An 11,470-nucleotide genomic window follows, 5' to 3' on the forward strand; every position below is an offset into this window, starting at 1 on the left:
ATATCATAGGCTATATATATATATATATATATATATATATATATATATATATATATATATATATATATATATATATATATATATATATATATATATATATAATATATATATAATGTTGCCTTAAATTATAAAGTAATTCACCTTTTTCCATTACATGTAAACATGCTGCCTTTTAAAACATTATGTTCTTCATCTTGGTATCCTAAGTCACATTCTTTAACACGTCCACTGCGTGTCACTACACCTTCTTGTCTTTTGAAAAACTTAACATGACACAGACTTAAGCAAGACTAAGTTCACTTCAGCATTAACTGACCTTTCAAATATCAGTGTCGCTCTCTGTTAGCTGAAATCTCTTGTTAAGACGGACTTTTGCCGATCTTCTCCGTCCGTTGCTCCTGTATTGACGACCTCACGATGTTTGAGCTGTTACTGAATGGAAATCCTTCCTCCTCGCTTCCCTCTAAGACTCAGAACCTGCTTAGAGTCCTGCTCAGTTCAAACTGATCTAGTGTCCATGTACGTCTCCTCCGTTGATGACCGTCATTGTAATGAATCCCTCTCGTTAATGGTTGCTTTTGTCATCTCTCCACTAATCGAGAATGACTGTGAAGAGAATGCGCTGCTCGAGAGAGAGAGAGACAGAGAGTGAGAGAGAGAGTTAAATCAACAGAATAAAGGAGGAGCGGGTGACAGTGTGTCGCTGCTCAGGATGAGAGAGAGAGAGAGAGAGAGAGAGAGAGAGAGAGAGAGAGAAGAGAGAAGAGAGAGAGGGACAGAGAGAGAGAGAGAGAGAGAGAGAGAGAGAGAGAGAGAGAGAGAGAGAGAGAGAGAGAGAGAGAGAGAGAGAGAGAGAGAGAGAGAGAGAGAGAGAGAGAGAGAGAGAGAGAGAGAGAGAGAGAGAGAGAGAGAGAGAGAGAGAGAGAGAGAGAGAGAGAGAGAGAGAGAGAGAGAGAGAGAGAGAGAGAGAGAGAGAGAGAGAGAGAGAGAGAGACAGAGAGAGAGAGAGAGAGAGAGAGAGAGAGAGAGAGAGAGAGAGAGAGAGAGAGAGAGAGAGAGAGAGAGAGAGAGAGAGAGAGAGAGAGAGAGAGAGAGAGAGAGAGAGAGAGAGAGAGAGAGAGAGAGAGAGAGAGAGAGAGAGAGAGAGAGAGAGAGAGAGAGAGAGAGAGAGAGAGAGAGAGAGAGAGAGAGAGAGAGAGAGAGAGAGAGAGAGAGAGAGAGAGAGAGAGAGAGAGAGAGAGAGAGAGAGAGAGAGAGAGAGAGAGAGAGAGAGAGAGAGAGAGAGAGAGAGAGAGAGAGAGAGAGAGAGAGAGAGAGAGAGAGAGAGAGAGAGAGAGAGAGAGAGAGAGAGAGAGAGAGAGAGAGAGAGAGAGAGAGAGAGAGAGAGAGAGAGAGAGAGAGAGAGAGAGAGAGACAGAGAGAGAGAGAGAGAGAGAGAGAGAGAGAGAGAGAGAGAGAGAGAGAGAGAGAGAGAGAGAGAGAGAGAGAGAGAGAGAGAGAGAGAGAGAGAGAGAGAGAGAGAGAGAGAGAGAGAGAGAGACAGAGAGAGAGAGAGAGAGAGAGAGAGAGAGAGAGAGAGAGAGAGAGAGAGAGAGAGAGAGAGAGAGAGAGAGAGAGAGAGAGAGAGAGAGAGAGAGAGAGAGAGAGAGAGAGAGAGAGAGAGAGAGAGAGAGAGAGAGAGAGAGAGAGAGAGAGAGAGACAGAGAGAGAGAGAGAGAGAGAGAGAGAGAGAGAGAGAGAGAGAGAGAGAGAGAGAGAGAGAGAGAGAGAGAGAGAGAGAGAGAGAGAGAGAGAGAGAGAGAGAGAGACAGAGAGAGAGAGAGAGAGAGAGAGAGAGAGAGAGAGAGAGAGAGAGAGAGAGAGAGAGAGAGAGAGAGAGAGAGAGAGAGAGAGAGAGAGAGAGAGAGAGAGAGAGAGAGAGAGAGAGAGAGAGGGAGAGAGAGAGAGAGAGAGAGAGAGAGAGAGAGAGAGAGAGAGAGAGAGAGAGAGAGAGAGAGAGAGAGAGAGAGAGAGAGAGAGAGAGAGAGAGAGAGAGAGAGAGAGAGAGAGAGAGAGAGAGAGAGAGAGAGAGAGAGAGAGAGAGAGAGAGAGAGAGAGAGAGAGAGAGAGAGAGAGAGAGAGAGAGAGAGAGAGAGAGAGAGAGAGAGAGAGAGAGAGAGAGAGAGAGAGAGAGAGAGAGAGAGAGAGAGAGAGAGAGAGAGAGAGAGAGAGAGAGAGAGAGAGAGAGAGAGAGAGAGAGAGAGAGAGAGAGAGAGAGAGAGAGAGAGAGAGAGAGAGAGAGAGAGAGAGAGAGAGAGAGAGAGAGAGAGAGAGAGAGAGAGAGAGAGAGAGAGAGAGAGAGAGAGAGAGAGAGAGAGACAGAGAGAGAGAGAGAGAGAGAGAGAGAGAGAGAGAGAGAGAGAGAGAGAGAGAGAGAGAGAGAGAGAGAGAGAGAGAGAGAGAGAGAGAGAGAGAGAGAGAGAGAGAGAGAGAGAGAGAGAGAGAGAGAGAGAGAGAGAGAGAGAGAGAGAGAGAGAGAGAGAGAGAGAGACAGAGAGAGAGAGAGAGAGAGAGAGAGAGAGAGAGAGAGAGAGAGAGAGAGAGAGAGAGAGAGAGAGAGAGAGAGAGAGAGAGAGAGAGAGAGAGAGAGAGAGAGAGAGAGAGAGAGAGAGAGAGAGAGAGAGAGAGAGAGAGAGAGAGAGAGAGAGAGAGAGAGAGAGAGAGAGAGAGAGAGAGAGAGAGAGAGAGAGAGAGAGAGAGAGAGAGAGAGAGAGAGAGAGAGAGAGAGACAGAGAGAGAGAGAGAGAGAGAGAGAGAGAGAGAGAGAGAGAGAGAGAGAGAGAGAGAGAGAGAGAGAGAGAGAGAGAGAGAGAGAGAGAGAGAGAGAGAGAGAGAGAGAGAGAGAGAGAGAGAGAGAGAGAGAGAGAGAGAGAGAGAGAGAGAGAGAGAGAGAGAGAGAGAGAGAGAGAGAGAGAGAGAGAGAGAGAGAGAGAGAGAGAGAGAGAGAGAGAGAGAGAGAGAGAGAGAGAGAGAGAGAGAGAGAGAGAGAGAGAGAGAGAGAGAGAGAGAGAGAGAGAGAGAGAGAGAGAGAGAGAGAGAGAGAGAGGAGAGAGAGAGAGAGAGAGAGAGAGAGAGAGAGAGAGAGAGAGAGAGAGAGAGAGAGAGACAGAGAGAGAGAGAGAGAGAGAGAGAGAGAGAGAGAGAGAGAGAGAGAGAGAGAGAGAGAGAGAGAGAGAGAGAGAGAGAGAGAGAGAGAGAGAGAGAGAGAGAGAGAGAGAGAGAGAGAGAGTGCCATAGGGACAGAGACTTGGTCAGAGAGAGAGAGAGAGAGAGAGAGAGAGAGAGAGAGAGAGAGAGAGGAGAGAGAGAGAGAGAGACATCAGTGAGAGAGAGAGAGAGAGAGAGAGAGAGAGAGAGAGAGAGAGAGAGAGAGAAGAGAGAGAGAGAGAGAGAGAGAGAGAGAGAGAGAGACAGAGAGAGAGAGAGAGAGAGAGAGAGAGAGAGAGAGAGAGAGAGGCAGGGTGCCACATACATGACTTGGTCTACAATGGGTAAAAACTGGTAATTTTTAATGGGTGCAGGTGCAGTGTTCTTATACTACATTATACACTAGTCATGCCAATTTTCTCTTGGAGGTGGTCGCCCTCACACACACACACACACACACACTATATATATATATACATATGTCAACTATATCTAAGCCCAAAACAGCTGTTACTAAGGACAAATAAAACATAAAAATAATAAAATTGTGTACACCTAATTTTTTGACAGAGCTTCCACAAAAAACAAAATATGGATATTTTTGTTCTACAGATAGTCCAAACTGCCAATTTAAGACTATAGCTCTAGTAAGTGGGAGTAATTATTTTGAAAGCGGTTAGTCTACTTTTTAAAAAAGTAATCCAGTAACATGTCTTTAATACAGCAAAACCATAACAGCCGTGACTTCACAATATACAGCAAACTAACTCACAGGTTTTGTCTGTGGAAAGATTAATGGCGGCTTCCAAAACAGCTATTAGGACAAACACTCGCACCCTTCAGAGTGAGAAGGTATTGATCAGGCTGTAATGGATTGCCTTTTTAATTGTCAAGCATGATGCCAGTGTTCAGATTAATGGTTCACGCAGCACATGCACAACACTTTCAGAAGCCATGGATTTGTGCAAGTGCGGATATTTACATGAGAACTCATTTATAAGGGACCAATAAACACTAACGTGTGAATGCACACGCACTGAGTCCTCTAAACCGATTCAGTCCTGCTGTGCCAGCTCTTGGATCCAAATCACTGCACAACGCTTTAACGTCTAAAGATGCGTGAACCCATACGCATCCATCTCCCTGAATGTTGTGTCATGTTTACGGTTTGCAGTATGCTTAGAATGGAACTATTTGGATCTACCCAGCCTTATCTTACCAATCTATAGCCGCATTTCTGTGCTAGCAGGAATCATCAGCTCCACATGAGGCACCCAGTGCTTGGTGGTCCATATAATAGACTGAAAAGAAGAGCGGAGGAAAAGATTGTCGGTGCCAAAAGCTGCCAGCAGCCTCCATTCATCACTGGTGTTTGCGATTACGGCCCGAACTCTATCACACGGAGGACACACATGGAGAGGCACGGCCACATTAAAGGGTACAGTACAGGACGAGAGATTGGAAAGTGGGTTGATAATCACAGAGGGGGAGAAAGAGAGAAGGGCATGAAGGTCGAATAAGATCTGTGGTAGGTATCTTTCGAGTGCCTGAGATCTAGTTCAATTTGTAAAGGTTGTTAGTGAGAGCTCAACTCTGGAGGCTTTGACTGACAGTTCAAATCACATTCAGAGGGCTTTGCTTGACTTTGGCAGGTTATTCTTTATTATTTTTCTGCACGGGCCCTAAAACATTTTTACACAGAGCTGGACCTCGTGCGTGTCTCACAGATGGGTGGGTCAGCTGCCATAGATGCCAGAAATATCCCAGTTAAAAGGTACCCTCCATAAGGGCGAGGCAGGGTGCGTATATATAACGTCTGATAATTACATGTGTCTAAAACAGGGAACCCTGAGAGCTTCGAGTTCAGCCGCAGACTGCAGACGCATCACAGAAAGAAACATGCGCCACCCTCACTGAGCACAGCCATTTGTAAACCACAGCAGCCTAAGCCTGTAGTTACACTGGCTTAAAAAAAATAAGTATACATATAGTGTTCCATCTAAGACATCTTAAATATCCAGAGGAGAATACAGTGCATAAACCAGGCTATTGAACATGATGTGTGTGTGTGTGTGTGTGTGTGTGTGTGTGTGTGTGTGTGTGCGTGTGTATGTGCGCACATGTATGTGTATGTGTGTGTTTGCATGTGTGTGTGCACATGTATGCATATGTGTGTGTGTGTGTGTGTATGCATGTGTATGTGCATGTGTGTGTGTGTGTGTGTGCGCACATGTATGTGTGTGTGTGTGTGTGTGTGTGTGTGTGTACACGCACATATATGTGTATGTGTGTGTGTGTGTGTGTATGTGCATATGTATGTATGTATGTGTGTATATATGTGTGTGTGTGTGTGTGTGTGTGTGTGTGTGTGTGTGTGTGTGCATGTGTGTGTGTGCATATGTGTGTGTGTGTGTGTGTGTGCATGTGTATATGCACATATGTATGTGTGTGTGTGTGTGTGTGTGTATGTGCGCATATGTATGTGTGTGTGTGTGTGTGTGTGTGTGTGTGTGTGTATGTGCATGTGTGTGTGTGTGTGTGTGTGCATACATATGTGTATGTATGTATATGTGTGTGTGTGTGCATGTGTATGTGCACATGTATGTGTATGTGTGTGTGTGTGTGTGTGTGCATGTATGTGCATGTATGTATGCATGTGTGTGTACGCAGGAAACAGAATTCAATTATTGAGGGCTGACTGTTGTTATTTGTGCTTTAAACGCTGTGGACGCATCTTGACCGTCTGCACAGCATGTTTGTCTGTTTGATTTAATTTACCATGAATCTTATTGTTCTGAAGGATAATCTCTCTGTGGTAGAGCCACAGAGATAAAAAAAAAATGGGGGTTAAAATGATGTAACAGCTTGCGTGGTAAGACAGAAGTCAGAGTCATACAAAATGTCAGTAAAATCCATATAAAATACATATAGTTGTGTAAATAAATAATGGAGAGAGAGTGAAGGAATGAGGGAGTAAAAGGATTTGTAATCTGCACACAATCTCTATAGAGATAAACCTCTATTCAGTGTCATTCCTCTCTAATGCCATTACAAAGAAATGTAAGAAAACTGGTCAATGAAATACAAATGTTAGCTTCCTGAATGAAATAATTTATATTTCTAACATTTGTCACATATTAATATGTGTAAACTTAGCAGCTAAGCAGGTATTTTACATACTATGGCCTACAAGGTTACTATATTTATTTATGTATTATGTATTATTTGTAGCTAGTTTGTTTACATTTATTTATAAGCATTTAAACAGACCACTTACTTTCCCGAGTTTGAAGTGTATTTCCTTTTGAAAATGTAAATTCTTCCACAACACTCTTTATTTATTTATCCATCCACTAAATAATCATAGCTGATAAATTTGAGAAAAGTAATCTTCTTTTAGTTTGCGGTGCGGCAGGCGTGAAAACTATAGTGATAGCGCCATCCGGCGGCCATTAAAGGTATAACAGCGACGCGTCTCGTGTTCTAGAGAGTTCTAGGTGCATTGTGGGTAACTCACCCGGCACCGTCCTCCCTCTACCCTGCAAACATGATGGTGAGTGCCATTTCATGCCTGTTTTGCCTTCAAATCCATCTTCATCTCGTCTTTTTTCGCATTTTCTGGTGACGGAGGACAAACGTTTAGGGAGAATAAAGCACAAAGTACATGTCTGTGAGATTATTTCTGTTTTAGATGAGAGGATACGCCTGAAGGTATACATTGACTGTAGCTAGCTTGGCGGCTAACGATTCATTCTTCTGTATGAGAGTGACAGGCAGAATTTAGAGGTTTACGTTACGACGCGACGTGCAAAAGTCGACCCTGTACGTGTTGTTTTATAGTTGACTCCGTGTTAATACGGGCGGGTGCTCAATAATGATACAAGCTTTTTTAGCATCATTTCGGTAATCGAGAAAGAGCTATTGAATCGGTTACACCCTTCAATACCGTTCCGTTTCTTTTGTTGCTATGATAAATCTGTGACTTTGCAAAACATGTTATTTTCCCCAATAAAAGCCATTATTTTTGGCACGTAAAGACACATATAGACAGTTATTGGTGTTATTCATAATAGGCCTAGTGTTATAATATATCTGTGTATAAAGTGGACATATGTACATAAAAGTTATGTGTGAGTGAATATCACAGCACTTTATTAACTAACTTATGTTAAATGGTCAACGCACTGACTTTGGAAAACCTTTAAAAAAAAAAAAAAAAAAAAAAAAAAATCAGTGCATTTAAAAAAAATTGTGATTTACAGGACTAGAAAAGTGTGTGATTACAATTGTGTAATATTGGGAATGAGTCCATTTTAAATGTTTGATCCGTTCTTAAAAAACACTTCACTAAATTGAAAAGATGTTGCAGTTCTGATTCGTAAACATGTCCCCTCAGCCCACTCCAGTCATCCTCCTTAAGGAGGGCACAGACACCTCTCAGGGAATCCCACAGCTGGTCAGTAACATCAATGCCTGTCAGGTTGTGGCGGAGGCGGTGCGGACCACCCTCGGCCCCCGTGGCATGGACAAGCTGGTGGTAGATAACAGAGGTAAGTCTGAAATTCTGTACAGCGGTGTTGCTTGATTGCGAAGGTCTCGAATGGTTTATTTCTTGTCGCCATATTAACACGGTGCTCAAATTTTTCATGCCCTGTTTTGTTTGGCATTATCTTTCAGGCAAAGCAACTATTTCCAATGATGGGGCCACAATTCTGAAGCTTTTGGATGTCGTACACCCTGCAGCCAAGACTCTGGTAGACATTGCCAGATCTCAGGATGCTGAGGTAAGTTGGACCTTTTCTGTGTGTACGTTTATACTGCTTTAAAAGGTAGTTAGAGAAGTAGTTTTAGTTCTCAGTGTTGATTGATTGACAAAATGATATTATAGATATACTATGAAACACCGGTTCAACTAACTGATTACAAAGCACATATTTATAAAATGTTCTGTTATAGTTTTAGCCTCAGAATCTGTATTTTGTAGCAGATGGATGGCGCTTTAAATATTTTAATTATACATCATCTTTGTTTTACAAAAGCAATTGTGCAGACAGTATTATGAATGTAAACGTGACTGAAGGAGTTATGTCTGTTTCTTAATTAGAGGTGTCATGTTTAACAAGATGTATTGTTAAATGCGCTTGTATGTTCTTGTTTAGGTTGGTGATGGCACCACCTCGGTGACTCTGCTTGCTGCTGAGTTTCTGAAGCAGTTAAAGCCATACGTGGAGGAGGGGCTTCATCCCCAGACCATCATCAGAGCGTTCCGTACCGCCACACAGCTCGCCGTCAAAAAGATCAAGGAAATCGCTGTTACGGTCAAAAAGGACGACAAGCAGTGAGTCCTCGACCCTTTGTGCTGTTATGTGTTGTTGTTATAGAGATCTTACGGAGCTGATCATTTGTCCTTCGTTGCTACCTCAGAGAGCAGAGGAGGTTGCTGGAGAAATGTGCTGCTACGGCTCTGAACTCCAAGCTGATTGCAGGACAGAAGGAATTCTTCTCCAAGATGGTGGTGGATGCAGTGATGATGCTGGATGATCTCCTTCCTCTGAAGATGATTGGAGTGAAGAAGGTGCAGGGTGGTGCTCTGGAGGTGAGAGAGAGCAGGAATCTGAATTGCAAGAGATTTTATGTATTTTCTTACATTTTTGTTCGCACTGCAAACAAATCATTGTCAACATCTGTATGTTCAGGTCTGTGTTTGCTTTGCTTAATGTACTTTATTTTTAACAGTACGCCTAATATCTTTTAAAATATATTTTAAAACACCACGTGCCATAATTTTGCCTACTTAAACTATTGCCGACTAAATAAGACAAAACTGATTTTTGTAGCCGATCTGAACAAAAACCCTTAGGTTTCAGGATTGGACATTTGGATTGTTTTTGTGGAATAGCTGAACAGTATGGATTTACCAGGAGTAATCTCACAAAGATGCAGTATGGGCAAAGAACATCTCTGATGAAGTGCAGCAAAAGAATCAGATGTTGATTTTCTTTTCTGCCTATCAGGACTCTCAGCTTGTTGCTGGTGTGGCGTTCAAGAAGACCTTTTCCTATGCTGGCTTTGAGATGCAGCCCAAGCGTTATGTGAACCCAAAGATCGCTCTGCTCAACATTGAGCTGGAGTTGAAGGCAGAGAAGGATAATGCAGAAGTCCGTGTGAACTCTGTAGAGGTCAGTACTGCTCTCTTTGATTGGTGAAGCCTAAGGATGAAAGGACTGGGCCAAACGTTTTTCAGAAGACTGATGGTGTAGTTGTCATTTTGAATCTAATGTTTTGGCAGAAAGAGAGGTCCTGTTAGTAGTATTTCCTTTCTGTGGCTTTTGCAAGGCATTTTATTTCAGTGAAACGGGCTAATCTCAAAGTAATCTCAAGTCATAAATATATATATTTTCAGAGATTCTCATGTGAGTTTATGTGGCTGTTCGCAGGATTATCAGGCTATTGTTGATGCTGAATGGAACATCTTATACGATAAACTGGAGAAGATCTACAAGTCTGGTGCTAAAGTGGTGCTGTCAAAGCTGCCCATTGGAGATGTGGCCACACAATACTTTGCAGACAGAGATCTCTTCTGTGCAGGCCGTGTTGTGGAGGAAGACCTTAAGAGAACTATGATGGTATGATGATATCGTGTGTGTGTATGCTGTCGGTTAGCTTTGGTTGTGTATATGTGTGTGTATATATTAATATTTTATCCACATAATAATGTTTTGGACATGGTTAAAGCAAGCGATTGTAATGTCTCCTCCAGGCCTGTGGTGGCTCTATTCAGACCAGTGTTGGTGCCCTGACTGATGATGTTCTTGGACAGTGCGAGCTCTTTGAAGAAGTGCAGGTTGGAGGAGAAAGGTATGTTTAGTTTAGTTTTTTTTTTAAATAATATTAAAATGTCCAGTTGTCATAGTGAGTGATTTATGTAAATATTCTTTCATACACTGTGTGTGTTGCATTACAGATACAACTTCTTCAAGGGCTGCCCAAAGGCCAAGACCTGCACCATCATCCTGAGGGGTGGTGCGGAGCAGTTCATGGAGGAAACCGATCGCTCACTGCATGATGCCATCATGATTGTGCGCAGAGCAATCAAGGTAAAGAAAACGTCATCTCTTGCTACAAATAATTGCAGCTGCAGATTTATCTCATCTTCGATTTCAAGTATTTCTTGTGGCCTGAAAGCTTTGCTAACAATAAAGTAGTGCGCTAGTCCTGAATAATAATGATTCCCTGGAATTTATGAATGTTTTAAAACCTGCCGACAGGGGGAGATAGGTTTCTTTAGCTATTAATGTACTGAACATGTATTTCCTCGTGACAGAATGACTCTATTGTTGCTGGAGGTGGCGCTATTGAGATGGAGCTGTCGAAGTATCTGAGGATTACTCTAGAACAATTCCAGGAAACAGCAGCTGCTGATTGGAGCTTATGCCAAAGCCCTGGAGATTATTCCCAGACAGCTGTGTGACAACGCAGGCTTTGATGCCACCAATATCCTAAACAAACTGAGGGCCAAGCATGCACAGGTAAACAAGCCATGCCTATGTACTTTGATAAATCATCCTAATTAAATGTCACTGTTACAATTACTCCATTTGCATGATCTCTCTTTCCCTTAGGGTGGTATGTGGTATGGAGTGGATGTGAACAATGAAGATATAGCGGATAACTTCCAGGCCTGTGTATGGGAGCCCTCTATTGTGCGCATCAATGCCCTGACCGCTGCCTCTGAAGCTGCGTGTCTCATTCTTTCGGTGGATGAGACCATCAAGAACCCACGCTCTAGTGCTGATGGCCCAGCGGGACCTGCTGGCAGAGGAAGAGGTCGCGGTAGACCCCACATGCCCACTAATCCTCACCCATCCACAGTAGTGTCTTGGGCAGAGCCTCTGGACTCAGAAGGTCAAAACAAATGCTGGCCACTTGCAGGGCCTTGATTTGTTTCCTTGACCCATTTTGTTACTTTCTGGTCCCACTAAATCCAAGCATTTCTTGTGTGTTGACTAAGGCTAAAGCAGAATAAAATGTAATTTTTGCTAATTGTTCCGGGGGTTGAATCATCTGTTGGAGATTTGAATGTTGTTTTGTGATGGTCTGAGAACACACACAAACCGTACAGACACTCAGATAAAGAGTGATCAGTTTGTAGATCTGTATAAGCACTGATAAGCAGGCACTCTGCTGACATACGTTCCTGTGTTTTGGTCATTCGGTGGAACTATTTATTGGACCATTAAAATCAGTACTTTTGCTTCTCAACATTTGTGTGTGACTTCTTTAT

General features: G+C 43.0%; 1 protein-coding gene across 1 annotated transcript; it reads left to right on the forward strand.

Annotated features, from left to right (window-relative positions):
- The first annotated feature begins 6,650 nt into the window (after positions 1-6,650).
- LOC122348100 (T-complex protein 1 subunit eta-like) lies at positions 6,651-11,448 on the forward strand. The gene is given in 13 exon segments (XM_043243366.1): positions 6,651-6,739; positions 7,583-7,736; positions 7,864-7,970; positions 8,346-8,524; positions 8,611-8,782; positions 9,201-9,365; positions 9,624-9,812; positions 9,947-10,044; positions 10,151-10,283; positions 10,511-10,565; positions 10,568-10,591; positions 10,594-10,715; positions 10,809-11,448. Coding segments are annotated over 13 exon segments (1,722 nt in total). The 5' UTR covers positions 6,651-6,733; the 3' UTR covers positions 11,127-11,448.
- Positions 11,449-11,470: the final 22 nt, after the last annotated feature.

The sequence above is a fragment of the Puntigrus tetrazona genome, chromosome 7 (genome assembly GCF_018831695.1).
Source record: "Puntigrus tetrazona isolate hp1 chromosome 7, ASM1883169v1, whole genome shotgun sequence".
Taxonomy (NCBI): domain Eukaryota; kingdom Metazoa; phylum Chordata; class Actinopteri; order Cypriniformes; family Cyprinidae; genus Puntigrus; species Puntigrus tetrazona.